We start from the raw sequence: 23176 nt of genomic DNA, 5'->3' as shown, positions 1-23176 counted from the left end.
AGATGACAAAAAAGAATTTAGAAAATTTTGTGTATAAACAACCCTGACCTGAATTCACATTGATTGCATCTAGGTAGGGACTTCTCCACAGTAAGTAATACTTATCTAGAAACATATTTACCAGTCTCTTGAGGGGTAATGAGATTATGGGATAAAAGAAAGTAGCCATAATGATCCTTACAAGCAAGGAGTCAATAAAACCCCCACAACAAAGAAAGCCTGGGGCCCCCTTTCTAATTGGCAGTGAAATGTAGGAAGTAGACTAATTCTAATAACTGTAAAACAACTGTTTGTAAGATGTTTAGTTGTTTTCATTATTTGTGTGATGAAGAGATGTTTAAATACTGGTCTGTGGATCAGTCACTCTCTCAGCAGGGGGTGATCTGGTCTTACTTTGAGGATGGGTGCGTAGTGTCATAACCAATTAACACCCCGTCTGGCCATAGATCACCCCAGGACTGAGCACATGTTCTTAGAGTAAATGAAAATGTTTGATTTTCATTTTAATGATATTTTTTTAAAAAGTGGTTTGCACACTTTCTACTCACACCAAGTGTCTTTTGAACTAAGAGATATTTTCTGTATCTGCAGTGTGCATAACATTGCAGAATTAAAGAGGCACCTCACTTTATATCTCTTTATGCTTCACTAAGCTCATAAATTTGTACCCAGTTTAATGACTTTAAAAAAGTATTTCTGATTTTTCAATGACCTAAATATTAAGAATTGAGGAAGTAATATGTGAAAAATCTTATAACAATTATGTCTTGAATGCAAGTTTTCTTTTTTCCGTGAGTGGATAAAATGTGTACCGCAAGTGTTATTGTGTACATGCAGCCAATAATTTTAAGTACGATTAAGCTTGATTACATAACCCTGTAGGATACACAATAGACGTGTAGTGTAAAGATTTGAATCCCGTCTGTTATGTATCAAGTTAACTGTGAGCTGGGATTAACCATTGTTATGTTAAATCTGTCAACATGTATCCGAAGTTTGTCCCCAAACTACAGGAAGTAGGCACTACTGGTCAGCTAATCTGGGCGAGTGATCGGAAATGATATAGAGGTACTTTGTAAAGAATTCACTTGAGGACTGAAACACAAGTTATAGCAGTCCTGCAGGTTACTTTATTGTCGAAGTATTTCAGATAACAATTTCACTGAAGAAGCTATTGTTTGAAATAAACAGCAGTTAAAGAAAGATCAAGCATAGCCCTTCTTTAATTTGAAGTTTTTCTGCATATTCTTTGATGTGGGTACTTTTGTAAATTTTCAGTTAATTATTTCATTTGAAGAAAAACTGAAGATATATTTTACATTTGAAGATATATTATTGCTATTGTCTGGGCTGTCTGTCTGTAATGGTTAGCCTCTGTCATCTCACCTAGGCTATCCCTTGGATCTGAAGCGGACACTTGGTTAGCTAAGTTGTGGTATCTGTCAGCTGTGCTTCTGTGACTTCCCCACTTCTTAGAGTCTGTGGGGGTCCTTCCAGAGTCCTCCTTTGAACTCTTATCACATGTAAATTTTTTTTAAATGTTTGAAGTAGATTCTAAGCGTACAGAGGGCATGCCACAGGGAGTTGGCACAACTAATTTACATTCTCACACAAAGGCTCATTTACACTGGATAAGATAGAGCGATGTTAACTGAATAATTAAAAACAAAGAGGTGTAAGGACTAGTTTACTAGGAGAGGAGAATCTGTTTACACTGTGTATGTTTGAATTGGTTCAATGATAGGTTCTCTGTCTGAAAGCAAGCTCCCACCGAGCCAGTGGCACCTCCAAATCTTATGTTTAATATCAAAATCTACTGCTACAGAAAGATAGGGACAGTTTTTGTTTACAAGATATTAATCTGTAACATATATTAAATATGTGGGGAACATGAATTTCTCATGTGGACGTAAACATCCATCCCATTCCCAGGATGGGCTTGTCTGTTTGATTTTCTTTGTAGAATGTTACAGTTTGTAGAAAGTATGATTTGAAACTTTTTTATATATTATCTCTAAATTGAATATGACTACTACATCACAATTCCACATTGAATTCTTTCTTTTCATTTTAGAATTATCACATGGGCCAAAGAGAATAAAAAAGAATTGGGGTAAGTACCGGAGTTATCTGGCCTGAAGGTAATATGTACTGGGGTTGATCTGTCCAGACTTATCACTTACTACTGGCAGTGCATGGTCAAAAAAACCTGGTGAAATTACTAGAGGAGAGGGTGAAATTACTAGAGGAGAGGGTGAAATTACTAGAGGAAAGGATGAAATTACTAAAGGAGAGGGTGAAATTACTAAAGGATGGGGTTACTTGGTTTACTTGTTGCTTTTCTACTTAGAACTGAAGGTTCTAAATAAATGATAAATGAAAAAAGGTCCATTGTAATAACCATGATAACTGATTATCAGTTGTAAATCAGTTTTGACTTATTTTTCAGTGGATCAAAGAAAGTCATCAATGTTGATTTCAGACAACTATTTGAATTTGTAATATGTGGTAAATCAAATGCTGCTAAATTGTTTCAAGGTTGAAATTAAAAGAATTTGTATTTCATTTTGGACTTTAAAGATTGCTGGCTGAGAGGGATTCAAGGACAAATTTAGTTGTTAATCTAAGGAACAAGAAAGCTTTTGAGGTTTTTTTTCTGAGATAGGCTAAAGATGTTGGTTTCACAATTTGTGTAGAAACATGCTCAGAAATTATTGCCAACTTTTAACACAGAATTGAACACCCAAATGCCTGGCATGTTTTTATGAGTTGATGAATGGGTTCTGTAGAGTTGTGTCTGCAGAATACATTCGAGTTGGAGTGGACATTTGGAGGTGATGTGGAGCTCTGACCTACAGGTTGCAGACTCATGAATGAGAGCTTTATCAGCAGTTATTAGAATATTGTTTTTACAGTTCACCAAGGCACAGGTTAAATATTTGGTTTCTTACAAACATGAAGTTTGAGAATGCCAAGATGGCAAGGCTCAGTCTGATGCAGTTTTATGTGTTTTCTTGGAACAATAAAGTTCTTGATAGCAGATCTATATAATTTGAGGTAAAAAGTGCAACCGGTTTGCTGTACTCTCATTGGAAAGTATGGGCCTCAGTGGCGGATTTAAGGGGGGGCGCACCCGGCGCGCGCCCCCCCTAAAATTGTCAAAGTTAGCGTAAATCAATTATGTCTACTTGGTAGACCTCATTTTCACCCTTCAAAATCTCTAGAATCCAGAAGCTTCCGGGGCTTCGCCCCCTGGGCCCCCACCAGGGCTTTGGTAGACCTCATTTTAACCCTTCAAAAACTCTAAAATCTAGGAGCTTCCGGGGGCTTCGCCCCCTGGGCCCCCACCAGGGCTTTGGTAGACCTCATTTTAACCCTTCAAAATCTCTAGAATCAAGGAGCTTCCGGGGGCTTCGCCCCCTGGGCCCCCACCAGGGCTTTGCCCTGGACCCACTGGGGGCCTCAAGGCGGCCCCCAGACCCCTTGCCTATTTTGGCGCCCCCCCTAACTCCAAATCCTGGATCCGCGCCTGGGCCTTTTTTATGGTTATTGATAAGAGGAAAAATGAAGTTTGTGTTTAAAAAATGTATAAAAAAGCAATTATGAAAAACAGTTGTTAAAAAATTGAGATGCCAACACCCCCTCACTCCTCTGTTTTTTGACTGATATACCTACAGCAGGTTTACATCAAGGGTTCTTGGAGAAAATGCCTCTTTTGTTTGCCATCTTAGATAAATGTACTTATAAACCAAGCAATATGTAAGACCTAGTTATCTGTACTCAGAACATCTGGTGGGGGAGTAAGGTACACAGAAGAAATAGCAAAGATGTTTATTTTCCACTTGTTTATACTGCTCATCGGTGGCTTATGTTGGTATTTATCATCCAAGAATGCACAGCATTACTTAACATTAGGCTGCTCGTTATTAATTAGATTTAACTCTTTACAAAGTTAAGCCATGAGTCATGATATCATGAAAGGCTGTTGTTTACATGAAGGTCTTTTTGACTTGATTAACAACAGGTATCAACAGGTTCCTCTCTATGGGTTTCCTTGTAAATTTTATTTTTCTAAGAAGTGTCTTCATGTATACAAATTGAAAACAGTGATTATGATTTAAAATAGATAACTCCTCCATCATAGGGCTCATTAAGATGGGGTTAATTATTAGTCTGTTTTGAGTCAGTTTAACAGAACTTGAAGGAAAAACACTTAAAGGTACAAATAAAATGGAGGAAACTTTTGCATTATTTCCAAGGTTGCCTACAACATACAAAAAATACATGGGGTTTGATACTCAAAAAAAAGTATTCTTTTTCCCATGCCAGAATATGCTCATTAAATGACAGTTTCAGTCATCATATAGATGCTTCTAGATACATATAAATATATAATTCATATAAAGCAGACTAAAGTACAATGTCAAGTGAGATATGTACCGAGTTTTGAGATTTCTCAAGGTCAGTCTTTGAGTTGTTTGTTCACTGCAATGCTGTTGTACTTCTGTTTGCAGACAAGTATCAGGTTGTCCACATTCCGAGACACTATAACATCTAAGTCATTTTGTTTCGTGTGGGCTCAATAGAGATTTCATGATCTGCAGACATCTTAACAAACACAAAAAAAACCCTTTGTCAAATGTTAATGTACCAATGATGTCAGACTGTGAGCATGTCAGATTCTTTTTTTCCTTCCTACCTGGTACTTGTATCAAGATCACTTCTAAACAAAAACCACATAACCATTGCATATATGTGGATTTCTGTGGATTTAATGTCAACTGCATCAGATTCCTGCAATACTTGTTAATGGGAAGAAGTAAAAGCATTACAGGTGCTTTATCAAGACCCTGCTGGCAGTGAACAAGATCTGAACTAGATAAAACTTTTTCAAAGGCTTGCAGAGAAGCTGAGATCTGGGGGGGTTTATAAATAACTCCCAATTAAAGAATTTATTACACTTAATCATCTTATCATTTCCTAAAATACACTTCCAGTTAAATTTAGAATCACATTTGTACACTTAATTTATTTCCATTGTTAAATTTGAACCTACAACTTTAAAAATAGTTCATTTATTTTATATCCCTTTTACACAATTATCAAGGTCATATGAGAGACCATTTTCGCTAGCCAAGGGTTTCCGATCCGAAATCTACTAAACCCGAAATCTACTCTACAACAGAGCAGATTTCGCTAGCGAAGATGATGAGAGACAAATTCATCACAACCAATCTACTCGCTAAAGCCTTGAGCAACAAAGATTCAGGTACTATAAAAAGATTTTATTAAATAGCTGACCTTACAAGCACCCAATTTAATCAGAGATTACCCACAAATCTACATTATTTTAAAAAAAAAAAATTGTTACAAACTTTTAAGTTGACATGTCCATTCAGTATCTACATAGATAATTAAGTGACCCTGTGACCATGGCATTTATACCAGAAACAGGTGTTGGAGGGACACTTTAGAGTCAGAATGACATGACCTTGACCTCTGTAATCAATGAAAGGCTAAGGTCAATTTATATTATAGCACAGATTGGGGGATATATTTTGAAAGGGATATCAGTACTCTGATATATGGATAATTTTTCTGCATGTATATATATTTTATACATTTATGATCACAAAAAATGCATTTCTTAAGGAAAAATGTAACAATTTTTTTTTTTTATGTTAAAGCTTCATGTCCTTTTTAATTTTGTATATATAAAAATTTATACATTTATGACTAAAACAATGGAAGTAATTACATTTTGATAAATTGTCTTATGTATAGAGGATTTCATGAAATATGTGTGTGCCTTAAAAAAAATGTAATTCATATTTCTTTATGTGCATTGATCACTTTACAATTTCAAGGAAAAGTGGTTTTTCAAAAATTTAAGATTCTCTGTTTTTTTTTATATAGGAGCTTCCTTTCTCCAAACTCTCTATGATAAAAGTCTTTGATACATTTCTATGTTTTATAGTTAAAAATGTAACAAAAATTTTTTTTTATGTTAACATTTGCTTGGCAATGACTGTTTCCAAAAGTTGAAGGTCTGTCTCAAATGCATGATAAATTTGGTAAATCAACTATTACATTTATGGTAACAAAGTATTCAGAAGTTAAAAAAAATATTCATTGAATTTTATAAAGTCATACACGTAAAAATAAAAAGCAATTATAGGATAAAATGTGACTAAATAATAGAAAAAAGAGCCTTGAAACGTATACCAAGAACAAAATATGATATTTCATTTTGGTTGGCAAAAATGAGAGCCTTCAAAGTAACTCTCTGTGTGTTTAATGGCACATTTCCTCAAGTGTGATGCTCCAAGTTTTCCCATTTGAAAAAATTCAGATTAGATTCTTTAAATAGGGCGTTGCTATGGAAATAAGCAGAAAATATATGCTTAAACAAAAATATTTTGTTTCCTACTTTAAATGTAGATTCCCAAAACTTTTGTGATTGATATTTATCAACAGCTAACTTGAAATTTTGACGATCATCCAATCTCTAAGTGGATGCAAGAAGTTGGCACACAGGGTTTCATATTGATATAAAGTTCACAAAATCGAACATTTTCCCTTCTGGTAACCATAGCAACAGTGTTGTTTTATTCATCAAATTTTATCAATATATGATATTCAACTTTAGTTCTAACAGATAAGTACTATTCAAGCTGAGTCCTTTAATTTGTTTCTGTTAAATGGCAATTTAATTCTTAATGAAAAATAATTCATTTTAAGCACTGGTACTTTGTTTCCATGGTAACACTAAAGTAGCCATTGTACCCAATTTTTCTTATGGTTTTGGTGTTGCAAGGTCCTAAAATATTTGCAAGTCTTGAATTTTCATGTTTTTCCTCAAGACAGTAGCATTAACCCAGTCTTAGTTACTGGTTTTGCATGGTTACACTGTGTTACCATGGCAACCATAAAAGTTATTTATAGAATAATATTGCTTAATTATATACAAGGTCAAACATTTTCAATGTTTTTCTTAAGTCGTTGATTGAGTTTGAGCATGTAACACCTACCATTAATGAATACGGAGTGTTTTTCAGCATATTTCAGCATTTTAAATGTATTCCAAATGTACCCTTGGTTACCACTTACTTAGATATATTCTAAACAGTTTCTTTACAATTTCATGGTGTCATGTTTTTGTGAGAATGGTTTGTTTGCTTTTTCTAGTTTTTATTAAGCCACAGTCAAGATTTAAAGTGGCTGAAAATCTCGATTTTTCATATAGCAACCGAGACACATTTTTTGTTTGATATTTGTTTCTGGTGTCATTAAGCATGGGTGAAGTTTCCAAAATGCTTATTCATGGCTATTAATATATTTATTTCCAAATGCTTATTCATGAAATTATTGATTTTAAAACCTCTTTTGATTTCTCTTTTTTTGTTTATTGACTTTGAAAAATAATCATTCCATTGTAAAGTAAGGTTGATCTCCATATGACATTAGGAAGAAAAATTGTTTATTTCTTCAAGATTCCATCCCAGCATTGTTTTTACTGCTGAGTTATGTAGGATAGCATGATTAACCAAGATTTCCTATAGATGTAGAATGTGTAAACATTGATTACTCAGATCCTAGGTAGCTCAGTGGACTCGCAGACTGTCAGGATCAGCAGAGTTTGGTACAGTAACCCTGGCCACTGATGCTTTTGTCCACATGCATTAATTGTTGAGAGTTGGCACCGAGATTCTTTATGTTGGCAGAATCTATTACTGCTGATGGATTGATAACCAGCTCTCTAGGAATGCTGCATGTTCAGGGGGCCCCCAATGTTACACAACAGAAATTAATGTCAGGTATACTTGGCCAGGAGGAGTTTTGATGGTCAGCTGGTCCCAGAGTTTCCCCCAGTACATGGAGGGTGGCCATGAGGTGCCCTGGTAATGCTGCAAAAGTGGCCCAGTAGTTGATGTGGCTAGGAGCAGATGCCAATGTCTGCTGAGTTCACAGATATGTGAATGAAGTACAGAAATGATTGCATGTTTATCATGTTTATGCACCACATGTGAAATGTTTAAAAATTGGGTTAACTGGTAGAAGTTGTTAAGAAGAATGTTGATAATGTGTTTCACCTCAAATCCCAAAAAATCAAGTCCATAACTCTTCCTACTTTCTCTTTTTGCTATTCATCATTATTAAATTTTGGCATTATCTTTCAACATGTTCAACATGTTCAAAGTGTAATCTATTAAATTTCATCTCCTTCTTAAGTTTTTAGCATTTAAGAAATGCATGTGAAGTTTGATCTTTTCCATTGGGTGTTCCTTTTAAGTTTGCTGCATATCTCTTCTTTCAATTACTGGTATATAGTTTAGAGGTTTTGTGCATTCACAGTTATGAACATAGAGATATTTGCTGCTGAATTTTGTAACAGTTTTATTGTATTGCACTAAACAAGAATTTACAAGATAGATCCTGTGGATTTTTGTCTGCTCTGAAATGACAGCATCCAATTCTCATACAGGATTTATGTTCTGTTTAGTTGGATTAACCTAAAATTGAGAAGAAGAAATTTTGCTATCATTTGGTTGTTTTAGGTACATTGTTAGACCAAAGGTTGACTTGCTCAAAGTATTGTACAGTTTTGCTACTGTAAATATCATAATAGCCCTCATGATTCCCTTGCCAATGAACATAATGATTATATAATTTTTTTTCATTTCTAACTATATCATAATGGAGAAAATTCATTGTAAAACTGCCTACACATTTCATTGGCAAACTATTTAACATGAGAAAAAAGTTGATGGTGATTAGCAATTGAAATCTAATATAATATTCTGGTGGCATATAGATTGCATGCTGCGGCCAAGTTTTGTCTTCAAGTGATGAATCAGTAATTATCACCTCTCTCTCTCAATAAATGTGATCGTATTAACAAGTCAGTTTTCTTACAATGGAGTTCATGGACTGGGGTAAAGTAGTCGTCTCAGTGTTGTCTCCCAGCTCTTATTGACCATTGAATTCTTGCAAATTGCTAGGATAACTTTGGACATTTTTTTTTCTTTCTGTGACTTTTACTTTCAAATATGACAAGTTATGTATGGGGTTGTAAAAAGTAAAATTGAACTGTGAATGTCACTATTTTAAGACAAAATGAGGAAGTTTTGGTTGAAAATGTTGATATTAATGTCCATGTTTGATTCACCCCCAAAAAAATTAAAACCCAAAATAACGTAATTTCCTTAGGTGATTATTTTCCTTACGAGCTTACAGCAATGTTTTATTATATTGTGCTGTTTCAGAACTGAAAGCATAAAATTTATTTGACACTCGGTTAAGTTTCTTTTTATTGTTGACAGACACAAGTAGCAGTGGCAGTTGGTCCCCCCTTTATGGGGGAGGGACTTCTTTAGACCAAGAGGCCATCCAGTACATACACAAGTTCTACTGCAAGGACTGCAGAATGGAAGCAGAGAAGGCAGAAAAAGAAAAGGCAGCCCTAGGGGGTGAGGGGCCGGTCAAGGGGGATCCAGAACAGATGTCCCCCACCAGCCCCCAGTCCACCCTGGAGGAGATGTCCCTACAACAGAGCATGGACAAAAACAAAGAGTGTAAGCATTCAGGGACTCTGTAGGTCACCTTTGATTTTATTCTGGTAAATTAAAAATTGCAAGTTTTTCATAACTGAGTCTGAAAAAAGTGTAATCCCCAGGAATATTCACAAGATGAATGAGAAAAGTCACAATAAAAAGTAATTAGTCAAGACTTCATAAAGTTAGGTCATATTTTACTGAATTCTAAGCTGTAAATGAAGATTTTTTTCTATTAGAATAAAAAGAATTGTCTCAAATAAATAAAAAATATTGTCTGATTCCTTTTAGCACTGAAGAGGAAGCTAATGATGAGGCGATCTGTGAATGAACTGGTAGACCAAGGAATTTATCCTCGTAAGTAGAAACTTACAAAATGTCACTGCCCTTAAATTTCACAAATGTTAAAATAAAGTACATTATATGCTTCATAATTACTTAAGAATATTTCTTTTAACTTACATGTTTTGATTATCAAATAAGAAGTTTTTGGATTTTTTTTTCAGCATTGAGTACACCAGCTGCATTTGCAGAACAGAGAAGACATTTAGAGAGAGCAAAGGTCAGCTTTATCTTGTTTGTAATTCATAAGGAGCTGTTTGTAATTTTTTGTTCCTCATATAATCTGCACTGTCTGTACCTTGTGTAATTTTAAATGGAGCTCAGAATGAAGCAGTTTAGATGCTTTCTGGATTGGCTGACATCCCAATTACGTTATTCACTGCAAACTATTTTGGATGTTTTTAATTAAGTCTTGGTGGTTAACATTAAGAATTATAAGTTTTTGCTATTTCTATTGGAAACTTTGTTGTACAAGCTAGCCATGCTCCACACTAGCTTGTTTGTCCCAAGGGAGAAGTACACACATGACATTTTTATCTTTCTCCCCTGTGGTGCTCTTCTTATTTTTCACCAGATTGAATCATTCCTTACAAATAAACGTCAAAAACATCGCAGGAATAACACTTCTCAAAATATATATATGTTGCTAATTTTCATGGCATTTTTGAAAGAATTTTTGTCCAGGCAGGTCTTGAATGGTTTCTGATAGGAATGTCAGAATCAATCATTTGGTTGCTGTTTTGATAATAATTTGTCCATCTTTTTGCAAATATTTTGAAGTTACTCATTGCATGCACATTCCCAGAAAACTGTGATATATGGATGAGTTCATAGATGTAGGTTAACTTAAAAACTGATGTAGTAGAACAAGTCTGAAGACTCCTTTTCCTGAAAGTATCATTAACTAATGCCTTATCCTCGTAAATATTTACACTTCATATAAAGAATGGAATATTAGATGTGTATATTGATGAATACCAAGTAAACACTTTATATCTCCCAATGAAAATTCAGACAGAAACAGAAAAGTTAAACATGCCTGTCAGAAAAAATAAGTCATTAAATAAAATAGGTCAATATACAAGCATTCCTAGATTGCTTAATTTCATAGCTCTTGGAGCTAAAGAGAAATTACTCAAATGAGCATTGTTGCCTGTTAGCCTAGTTCCCCATCTCATTCGGGCATTGTTGATTTGTGTCCATACTGACATGTGAGCATTGTTGCCCATTAGCCTTATGTCCTTACTCATGTGAACATTGTTGCCCATAAGCTTTGTGTCTTTCTCATGTGAGCATGGTTGCCCATTAGCCTCATATTCCAACTTTGTGTACTTATTCTTTCCCTCTCTACAGATTCTGATACGTAGAATGTAGATTGGCATCAGATGACTTCTTAATATTTTTGATTTCCATCAGTGATACAGTTAGAAAGGAATCGTAAAGAAATTGGGATGCATATAAAGTGTTTGCATACAAAACACAGCATTATTGATATTGGAACAAAATATATACATCAGACATTGTAAGAAGCTGAAAGTGAGTGCATTTCAAATGCTTCTGGGGATAGTAATGGTATACATTTTCACTCAGAGATTTAATAATTTGCCAACTCAGCTGATATTTTCTGCTGGAGGTTGTTGACCTGTAAGTGAGGGAGAACAGGACATTTCCTCTCCACCTTGTTTTCACCCCAGTGATGAAGCATTGTGATAAACCTTTCTTCTGCAGAGGAATAAACATCAATGTCTGCCGTATACCCATCAGCCACATGCTGCATTACATCATACAAATTCTTCCAGCTCTCTAAATTCTTTTAAATATCTCATAATCTAACAGGTCCTAGCAAGTAATTTTCCAGAAAATGTTATGCCCAGGTCTCTTGCTAGGTAATGGGATTATTTGCAGAGTCCTTGAGTCATAACAGCAATGTTGTGCGGAATGTTGGCACGTGCCCAGATACATTATCTAGCAAGACAACAGAAAAAAGATGTGTATTCTGTCTAAGCCTCCCACACTATTCCTCTGCTCCGTAATCACAGCATCTCTACAACCGAAGGCTGCTGTCAAAGCCCCTCAGAATCAGGATCAGACTCTATTTAAACCATTAAAAAATGATGTGCTATAAAACACTTAACCACATGACAGTAATTACACATCGCAAATATCTACAATGGAAACATGGGTTTTTACATGCAGTTGCAGCAGATGCTCTAAAAAATGCATCATATACCCTTGTTTTACAAAATTACCCACAATTTTTTGTGAGAATTTGATTGGACGCTCGGGATCGTAACATGGCAGGTTGCTTGATGATAACGGCTTTTGACAGAATGATCTGGCAATGTAGCATTTTCCCATTTGTTGAACTATTCTGGCAGATTTTAAGAAGTTTAATTTTGTTAACTGACAAACACTTGTTAACACTTGAGAAGACTTTCATTCAGTCATCGTAAGTGCCATAAGCTTCAACTCAAATCATTGATCGCGTGCCCTCAGTAAGAGACACTGGGAGGATGAGAGGGATCTGAGTTAATATAGGATACTTACTTTACGTCTGTAGAATTAGCACCACTGTTTTTTATCTTCATTGACTTACATTTGTGGAGTATGTCAATTGAAGAAATAGGCTGACCTAATTCCTTTTTTTTTGGTTTATTTGAAATAGTTTCTTCGTTTTAATTGGAAATGGCATCTGCAAGCAGTTTTCTCATTTGTGCACCTACGTATGTTTTGTTTCAATCAAGATTCACGTCTTGCCAATATATATTTGAACTACATTTAGAATGTCTTTCCAAGAATATCTCATTATAGACAATAAAAATGTTTAAGTTTTGGATGATAGTGTTTATTGACCATTCAGTGCAGCAGTGAAGATAAAAGAACATAAATTTTCCATGATAAATCAGACATTACTTGTAACAACACCCATGATTATTGTGAACATCGCAGTAATTTTTTTCTTTTATCGTTTTAGACTGGGGACTTACTCCGCCACAAAATCCAGCATCGCCCAGACAGACAAGTTCTCGTGCAGCAGCACATTCTAGAAGGTTTGTAGACACTCGAGTCAACAAATAACAAACAACTTGAATGGTCTTTGATGGTGATAATTAACTTCAGAGAATGAAGATTTGTTCTCTAACATCCAATCAGTGATAGCTTTAAGAGCTAATATAAAGTATTATATTATCTGCAGCAGTGTCTGTCTTAATTTTCCTATCAGCAGATTCATGTTTCACCAATTAGTTTATTCTTGTTGAAAATGTGTGATGATCGGTCAGTACATGTATTTTCAAGGTAACGGGGCTTTTTATCTTTAAGTTTTCAAAAGGAGAACAAAAATCAGAACATTTACTTTAGACTTTCCACAAAGCACCACATAACACTTTAGATACAAATGAAAATAAAAGGATGTTTTAGCCCATTCTCAGTGATTTCAAAAAAACACAATTATACATTTTGAAAGTTGTTATAATTATATTATCTTGAGTAATGATTTCAAGATAAAAACCAAACTTCAGTGAAAGGTGAGGTGCTGCTAAATTCATCTTGCCTCATTAGAACTAAGAAGGATAAAAATATTTTCCATTTTGATCAGAAATAAAAAGAATTATCAAAATAAGAATTCTTTTTGGTTAACAAAACCTGTGCTGATTTCAGACACCAAAATTGATCCCTCCCTACATGAGCGTCAACGTAAGCTGAAGAGGGCTCGTATTGCTGATGATCTGAATGACAAACTCTCTCACAGACCAGGCCCACTGGAGCTGGTAGAGGGTAACATTCTACAGACAGACAATGAAACCTTCAGGACAGCGCTTCAGGGTGTGTAGGCCAGAGTTCTGCTTGTAACCTTTTGTGTCTAAGTCCTTACTTTTGATGGCATTATAAAGCTTTGTTGCTTGTACTTTAGTGGATTATCATAAGATTTTTTATCTTCATTTTAGCTGGATCAATAAAATTCAACAGGACATTTGATGAGGACTCGGAGTCCAATCTGGGATTTGAGGATGAAAGCACAACAACCAGTGATGGTGTCCCCTCCCCCTGTGATTCCAGTATGTCAGACATCTGTAGTCCCCCCATCATCCCCCCAGCCCCAGAGCTACCCGCTTCCCTGAAATTCCAACAGTTGGGAACCCTCCCCAGCACATTCACTTCTGGGGTGACACTGACTAATGTGACAGGAGTTACGGGAGCTAATGCTTTGACTTCATTTGCCAAATTGTCGCCCATTACAACTCAATCATTCAGTGTAACAAGTACTGCCCCTGTGAATTCTAATGGAGTGGCCATTCTGAATGGATCAACTAAGTTGGGCAATGGACACAGTTCTTCTAATGCTAATAAGAACAGACCTAAGAAACCAAAACCAAAAGCTCAACCAAAAACAAAAGTGATTAAGTTTCATGAGTACAAAGGACCTCCGAATGTTGTGAAAACCCAGCCTGTTCCTGCTCAGTCTAGTAGCTCTCCCTCTGAGACCCCCTACCATATCATGCTACAACAACAGCAGTTGTTTCTACAGTGGCAGTTAGAATTTCAGTCCAAGAATGCTACATCAACAACTGGACGACCTGTCGCGGTGTCGACCCAGCAGACGGGCACGGAGCAGCCCACTACCATACAGGTACAAACACCAGGTAGTAGTGTAGGGTTGGTACCTGTGCTGACCTCACCTGTTGTGACGTCTGCAACCAGTGCAGTGAACACACAGACTACCATGCAGGGACAGCCCCAACTGGCCTCCCCTCCAATACAGACAATAGTTCAACAGGCAGTGAAGCCTGCACAAACCACAGTGCTTCACACACAGCCACAAGTTCAGGTTCATACTCAGCTCCAGGGACAACCCATGGTGCAGACTCAGCCCCAGATTCCTCTTCAAGCTCAGCCAGGAATTCAAGTGCAATCCACTGGACCTTCAACTGTTCAGATTAAGTCCCCTGTGGTGGCTAAGCCAACTCCTATTGTGACTCAATTACAAAGCTCCCTCCCTGTTCAGTCTTCACCAGCTCAAAGCAAACCTCTTGTTCAGACAAAGAAAGTCCTGCAGGGCCAGCCACCAGTGCAGCTGCAGTCCATTATTCCTGGAAAGCAGCAGCAGCAGAAAACTGCCCAGAGAGCAAGGCCTGTGCTACAGAACACCAAAAATTCCCCTGGAAATATAAGTAAACCTCTTGTGAATCTGGAGGACATGAAAGTGGCTGAATTGAAGGCTGAACTTAAAAAGCGAAATTTGACTGTTTCTGGTGCTAAACCTCAGCTGATTGAGAGGTTGAAACCATATTTAGATGTCACAATATCACCAGGTACCTCTGTAAATAATGTGACAGACATGAAGAGGTTACCAGTCCGTGGTGTTGTCAACGTCCAACCTTTATCCATGTCCACATCGTCACCCGCAATTCTTTCAACCTCAGATGAGATAGCCATGTCATCCACATCACCTCCTATATCACCAACGATCAAAGATAAGATCTTTAATCCTTTGTCACCGGAGGTGATGGACATAGCTCCTCCCACTAGTGTCCTCACAGCTCAGATGAAGAGCAGTCTTCACTCCGCTAGTACCGGCTCTATACCTATGGCAGTGGACAACTCCCGGCCTCCATCTGTCAACCCAGACATCGCCATGGATGTAGACAATTCTCTAGATTTTTCAAATTTTATTGAATTAAGTCAAGCAAGTTCATCAGCTCCATCAGTCCCTCCTACAGTTACCCTTACAACAACAGTTGCATCCATTCATTCATCCCAACCAATCAATGTGACAAGTCCAACAGTTACATTGGACAACACAACCCAAGCATCACCACAACATGTGCAGGAGGAAATCCTGCAACAACAGAGAATAAAAATTGCTCAACTTCAACAGCAGCTGGAAGAATCTCAGAAGATCTTACAACAGCAGATGCAGCAACAGCAACTGCAACAGCAGATGCAGCATAATCCCCGCCAGACAACAACACCACCACAGGCAACACAGCAACCCACTTCCCCACGACAGATACACCAGGTTGTACAGCAACCTGCATCCCAAGCTCCTAGTATACAAGTGATACAGAAACCCACATCACCACAAATACATCTTGTCAAACAGCCAACATCGCCACCACAGTTACAGCAGACGTCTCCCATAATGCATCAGCCGCTCTCACCACCACAGCTCCCTCAACAGGTTCAGATCATACATGCACCCACTGGACAGCAACACACCCTGAATGCCATCAAGATAGAGACGGACTGCAAAGCACCTCAGCAACCAAATGCAAAGATGGTACAGATAGGTGCTCCTCAGACAATTTCTTTGGTGGACAGCTCAGGTCTCCCCTTAACCATACCTGTCGTATCCCAGGGGATGCAGTCTATCCTAATGCCTAACTTGGTGGACAAATCAACCAAACACAACCTGGAGAATTTTGTGGTGAGTCATGGACTGAACAGGAGTTTGAACATTGCCACAAAGCCAAGCACCAGCGGCTCAGCGGTACATCCGGCATTCACTGGGCGGACCATCACTCTGTCCCCCATCAACGGCATCAGCTCAAGGTTAGTCACAGGACTTGGTATTTTACATTCTGTATTATCTGATATGTGTGTTTTAATTACCCAAGTGTTACCTGAGTTATAGTCATAGGGAATATTTTGCTGATGTTTGAAATGTTTGACTTCGATAATGACACCCCATGAATAGTTGATGAAAGCAATCTTCTTCATAGGCCATTATTTTGTTCAGAAGTTCAGACTTACAACAAAGGTTGTTAATGACTAGAGAGTTATCCTTATTCTGACCCAAGTTATTTGGGAAAGTTTAAGGTCAAAGAGTCAACATTTTGTATCTGAGACACATAAGATCTTATAAACTGAAATGATTACATTTGCTTATGATTAGGTTTTTGTTTTGAGAGCATCATTTGGAGAACATGAGGCCCATTAGTGTGTGTTAATTTGATCTACCAGTATTCAAGACATACCTGTACAACTGATAATACAGAATCCACTGTGGAAAACAATGACATTTCAGACTGCATTAGCTTATGTAGAACAATGTCACTAAAGTTTATCAACAAAACTTAAGACAGAGCTATATGCCTGTTCATTGATGAAGCATTGTTTATAAATCTGCCAATATTTTGGGATTGTTCCAGCTGTTTATTTAGTCTTCAAATCAAGGTTTCATAAATTCAAGCTTATCAGGGCTAAATGCATTATAAAAAAGCTTCAAATTATATGGTACACCGTACACATATGCTCCAAAGTAAGTCTTTGCATTCTGTAAGTAAAAGTTTATGAAAACTTGATATGTTCATACCAAAATATTTCATGCAACATCAAGTAGCCTGTGGTAAAGTAAAAACTGTGAAAGATTTTCAAAATAGATTTCTCTCTTAGTATTATATGTGTGTATTTAGAAATTTTGGTGTAACAAAATGTTTTTAAATCAAATTTTAATTATTTTTTGTAGCAAAACAACATCGCTGCCATCTTCACCTGTGGAAGGAAAAAGTCAAATCCTGCGGACGACCTCCAACCCCTTCTTTGTTCCAATGAGGAAAGAGCCCCCTAATTATGATGATGCAGTCAAAAATCTGGCTAATAAGGTATGGATAAGGAAAGATTTCATGATTTATAGAACATCAGTTCCAAAAAGAAATTTCATGTATGAGTGAATTTTGTACAAAAATATAGAATGTTCTTGTTTGTTTGAAGGGTCAGAATTTATCTCTGGTTGATAACAATGTTGCCCCGAAGACTTCTGTCAAAAGTCAGGCCATGGATGATGTTCTAGAGATCCTCATAAGGAATGGAGGTAATTCTTTTTGCATATTTTATATTCCCTCCCACACATATAATTTTTGCTGATGCAGGAGATACATTCAATCACTACAAGTCAGTGTTCCTCATTGAAGAATCATAAGAAGTTTATAGTTGAGTTAATGTTTTGGATATTTTCAGTGATTTTTACATAAACATATTTTTCAGAACTGCCCCCTAGTGCTGCCCAGGAACCTCCTCCAACCCCAAAGACACAGGCTTCCTCCATCCCCACGGCAACATCAGAAAAAGAGGTGCCTAGTTCAAAGTTCAAGTTCTCCATTTTCAATGCTTCTACAGCTGTCACGACGACGACCGTCAGTGCTAATTTGGCGTCTGACACAAGGGATGTGTATTCACTGCTGAATGGACCAATCACTGCCACTCCCTCAGTGGCTGTGAAGAGGGAGTGTGATACTCCCCCCTCATTTGTTTTAAATGAACAAACAGACAGCAAAGACTTGGGTCTGGACATTCAGGAAATGCTGAACCAGGACCTAACCTCAATGGACTGGGCTGACGACGCCCCCTTCTCACTGGACCTCACTGATACCTCTACCATGCAAACAGACCAAGACAAAATGGGAACCTCAAAAGACATCCTGAGTGTGCCAACAGACGAAAATTCTAAAAACAATTTGCATGGCTCCGAGCCAGATCTAGCCGCCTTGGGTATAAATGACACAGAGAGTGTGAATATGGACGTTTCTGATTGGTTGGATGTCATCATGCCCTCCACTGGTTTGACCCCTCTTAGTGCTAATGCCCCTGTGCAGTTCCCCTCAGACCCGATACTCACTCCTAAAACACAACAGGAGGTGCTAGACCTCTTCAGTTTTGAGGAGTGTGAGTTTGGAACACCAACAGACTTACAGACAGGGATCAACTGGGAAAAGTTAACCAGCTCTTCGAATTAGAGGTTTATAGAATAAACAATGGATGTTTTGATTAATTGCAAAAAAAAAAAATGGGTTTGAACTTGGTTGTTAAGTTCTACGTGTATATGTTAAGGATTCTGCATATTATTTTGTATGTAATTGTTATTGATTTAATTTAACAGTTATATGGTGTGATTAATATATAAAATGCTCTTTCAAGCTTGGACCAATTTTAAGGGAGACACACATCAGAATCTTCTGGAAATCTTATAAAGTAGTTTTACAGTATAAAATACAAGGTTCGACAATGTTAAAGACCAACAGAATTGTTAGAAAAAGGTGTGCATGTACTTGAATTTGAATTTTGACTTTTTTTTTAGCTTATTATCTTTGGCAGTTTTGCCTTTTCAAGCTTTTTGCAGTGCTCTTTTTGAGATTAAAGCCATATATTGATGTCTTTTTTCTGATATTGAATTACTTGTATTTTTTCTTGGATTTTTTGAATTCAATCACTGGTTTGGACCTATTTATATCTAGCTATAGTAGGAGTGTGTCCCCTTCCTTCTTGTTCAAGTAGCACAGTGACTGCAAATCAGCTGCTATGTGTTTTGGGTCCACATATATATCGGATTGTTTACATATTGCATTGAATCTATTTATAGCAGGGGGTGTGCAGTCACCATGCTACTTGACTCTTTTTATCATGTATCATTTTACACAAAAGTCATAGCTGTGTTCAAATGCATTCCATCCAGCAAACCTTGACAGAATTCTACATACCCACCCAGCATTGTGGATTTACCAGTTCTGTTCACTTTTATGGGGACCATATTAAGAACCAAAATCTTCCTCAAAGTCTGCAAATCTACCAGATATTGAAGTAGCTTGCAGACATTCTGATTTATTCATTTGATATAATGAATTTTATATCATTTACATAACACATAAAAAATGAGCAATTTAACATTGCTTAACTAGGGGGTCTTTTTCTCAGATTATATATATTTTTTAAAGAATCCCAGACATTATAAGTCTTAAATGGGGGAAAGGGGGGCTGTAATCTTTGTAAAAGTTTAAGTCGGTGTTATGGGAGAGAAATAAAATATTGTAAATTATTTCTGGTTCAGAGAACTTATTTGATACATTCCCCACTCTGGTAGCCCCACTTTGCATATTTCCTTGTCAGAGAAAAAAACATACCCTCTTTTCTACATCCTATTTATTATTTATTTATTTTTTGTGAATTTCAGTAACAGATGATGATAGGATAAGCAGGAATAGATAGTAAAAATGGGTGGAACTTGTTTTCAAACACAAAAGGGCAATTTTTTGTATGTTTTAAGAGGACACCTATTCCTAACTAATTTTAAAGTGCTGTTATATTTATTTGACACTTGTGCTACATTCATCTCACCCTTTTCTTACACAATCATTGAAATATCACCCCTATGCTTACTAACAGTGGTTTTCTATGCTAGAAATTTGAATGTCGGTACACATGAACTTGGATTAAAACCAGCTGATAAAGACACATGCAATAGAACTCGATCATCATGTGTGCAGTTCTTTTTTTCTATTATTTCTTTTTTTGATGTTTCACATTTAACTTGTAAATCAGATATTTTATTTTAGTACAGGAAACAGATCGTACTGGTACATGTATATGATGTTAGATATTAAATCGTTGTCAATCAGTTCATGACTTCACATTGTAACAAACCAGATCAATTTGTGCTGTGTAAATGTAAACAAGCAGAAGAAAGATACTGTAAAAATTCCTAGTTTGTGAACTTATTGTTGATAATTGATGTAGAGTAGACAACATGAACATGTTTTAGGACAAATTATTTAGTGGAGGATGAAAAGGTCTTCCAAAAATTTTCAGAATTTGTCATTTGCCAGTTAAACCCACAACCAACGACTGATTAAACATCTAAGTGCCTTCCTTAATGCTTGTTAAAACAAATTACAGGTATATGATTGTTAAACAGTTGAATTTTTGAAAAGTGAAGTTTTAGTTCTACTATGTAGATTTCATTATACATGTACCTTTGTGATAAAGTCTAGACTTATGCTTGCGACTGTCCCAGAAAGGGATAAATTTTATAATTCTAATCAACATGACTTTTATTTCTTCAACACATTTGTGTTAAACAAACTAATATCACAGAATCCAACTGATTTAATTTCTTTATTTAAACATAAAACACAAAATTCATCATCAAATTTTGCATTTTCTTAAAATTCTTAAAATTAAAATTGTATTTTATAAAAAGTTAATTCTGTGAATAATGGATTACATTTTAACTAGGATTGTAATTTATCAGATCGTGCATGTAATTAAAAGTAAAATAACTGTTTTACTCTGTGTAGTTATATAATGTATGTATATGATACTGTATAGGAATGAAATTTTCATTAGTACACATACTTTAAGCAAGATAAAATTAATTAAGTCAACGACTTCATAACATGTTAGACTTTTCTGTGATTACACATGACTTCTTGTACATAGTATGAAGCTACAGAGGTTTTACATTAACAGACATTAGCTCATGCATACAAAAGAATTTTTGTTTAATTATGTGTGTTAATTGCCGTGTGTATGTGCACATAGAGTAATATATTTGCATTGTTAGATCACATTTATTGTTTGAGTTTTTGTGATGATGATTGTTGTTATTTATTTTGTATCTGTAATTTTCAACTGACTTTTAAAACATACAAGCTCTTAATATTGATGTTTGGATCTGCTGAGACAAAATAACAGTACATAATCATAAAAACTAGACATTCTCTTACATCAGTCAGATTTATCTAGATTTCTTTTCTTGCTTTCTTTTTCCCCAAAACTGCATCTGATTATAAGTATTAAAAAAAATAAGAATTTCCATTTATTAGTGATTCTCATATTTTGCTGAAACTATAACTTCCTTGGATAAACAAAATTGAATTCCCCAATTAGTTTTTCTATTAAACGATTTTTTATTGCAAAAATTAGGAATATTATTTATGTTTCACTGATAAAAAAAAAAGGAAATTTTTATAGTAGTCGAATTAAGTAAAGGTCTGACATCCACAAATCAACAAATTACAAAGTTCCACTCAAGGTCATTTCTCAGAAGTCAAGGTCATTCTGAGTATCCAAGCTGTCCATTGATAGGGATTAGCTTTTGATAGGATTTCTGCCTTTGACCAGAGGCTGTGGTGTAACATTTACCTTTGTTAATTCTGCAAGGTCTTAAGTTTTTGTAACTTATTTCATTCTGAAATCTTTATCCTGTTAATTAAGTAAGCAAGCCTTTAGGATCATCTGTGCATAAGACTGCTTCAGTTTAGCCCTTTACTGTATGTTAGATAAAGTCTGATTTTATTCTGTAGTATTATTGACATTCCGACTGACATATATTTTATCTCTCTTTCTTTCTTGGTTTGCTATGTTTTTGCTTCATAGTCAAAGCTTGCAAAGTGAGAGAATGAGCCCCCGTACTTAACCCCCAGGTTGTTGTTTAGTACATATCATTTACAAGTGGTACTGCAGCTCTGTGTATTTTGCATGATTAGTACCCAGGTATTATGCTTTTAGTGTAAAGATTAAATGCCTACACTAACATCTTTTTCTAGTAGTGCTGTTTAGTAATATTTTTTTCTAGAATTAGGTAGATTTTATACTATTATGGAAAGTAATTGAATTAGATCACATGCCCCACATTGCTTATGATACCTTTTATCAATTAAAGGATGATCAATGTACACAATTGAAAGTTACAGTTAATTTTTTGAAAGATTATTTTGAAATTAATGGTCATTATTAGTTATTGTTTTATAAGTATTGATAGATATTTGGCCAAAAATTAATGTTAAAAACAAGTGATCCTAGTATAAATGGTTAAGCGTTATTTGTTATACAGCTTGTTAATTAAGACTGCTCGTGTCCTAATTGTTAGTCACACTGTGATGTTGTGAACGCCCTCGGTGGTTATTCTCTTTAAAGTCATATGTTTGTGCCAAATATGTTGTAGATATAAATAGATCTCACATTCATGTCACCATGGATGCTGTGGATTTGACCTTTCTGTTGTGTATATAGTAACCGTGGTAACTGCAGCATGCACCTGACATCTATAGCACTCTATGCTTTGTCCCCAGTTGAGTTATATGTGGTGGCTAGTATATTTTTTTTGTACATACCTTTGACTTTGATATCATACACTGTACATGCTGTCTTTAAGACCCAAATAAACTCAGCTTGATGTTACCTTGGTCTTTTCTTTTTCATTTGTAAACACAGTGATTTGTTGAGTTCTTGTATTGAAAAGAAATAAAAATAAAATTCGGCTGTCCTACATCTTTCCTCCAAATTTATTTGGAGACATTCAAAAAATGTTTTTTAATATATGGAAGGAAGAACTTCATCCTCTACAATATCTTCAGTTTCCATTGATATCATTCCTTGAAGGGTGATTGTACAATCATAGGTTGTACGCAGATATTTCAGTTAGTAATGGGAGAAGAGTAAATGCAGTGGACCAGGCAGGGACTCTAACCCAGGTCCTCAGAATCTCTATTCAGGTGCTCTACCAA

General features: G+C 35.9%; 1 protein-coding gene across 6 annotated transcripts in view; it reads left to right on the top strand.

Annotated features, from left to right (window-relative positions):
• The window catches only part of LOC134235200 (myocardin-related transcription factor B-like), a 38261-nt gene extending 15411 nt beyond the window's left edge, over positions 1-22850 (top strand). For 3 of the 6 annotated variants that reach the window (XM_062717326.1, XM_062717324.1, XM_062717322.1), the window contains 10 exons: positions 2075-2113; positions 9324-9575; positions 9846-9911; positions 10061-10116; positions 12871-12946; positions 13557-13721; positions 13844-16448; positions 17365-17500; positions 17610-17709; positions 17883-22850. In XM_062717326.1, the coding sequence (XP_062573310.1) occupies positions 9428-9575; positions 9846-9911; positions 10061-10116; positions 12871-12946; positions 13557-13721; positions 13844-16448; positions 17365-17500; positions 17610-17709; positions 17883-18631 (4101 nt within the window). In that variant the 5' untranslated portion in view covers positions 2075-2113; positions 9324-9427 and the 3' untranslated portion in view covers positions 18632-22850. Of the gene's footprint in view, positions 1-827; positions 1125-1887; positions 1984-2074; positions 2114-9323; positions 9576-9845; positions 9912-10060; positions 10117-12870; positions 12947-13556; positions 13722-13843; positions 16449-17364; positions 17501-17609; positions 17710-17882 lie in introns of those variants that run through there. The other 3 variants (XM_062717327.1, XM_062717328.1, XM_062717323.1) reach the window with 3 other exon arrangements.
• Positions 22851-23176: the final 326 nt, after the last annotated feature.

This window comes from Saccostrea cucullata, unplaced genomic scaffold, assembly GCF_032062105.1.
Source record: "Saccostrea cucullata isolate Sc308-1 unplaced genomic scaffold, CSIRO_AGI_Scuc_v1 ctg23, whole genome shotgun sequence".
In the NCBI taxonomy this organism is placed as follows: Eukaryota; Metazoa; Mollusca; class Bivalvia; order Ostreida; family Ostreidae; genus Saccostrea; species Saccostrea cuccullata.
The sequence above is the reverse complement of the archived record's forward strand: the minus strand, read 5'-3'. Positions and strand labels throughout refer to the sequence as shown.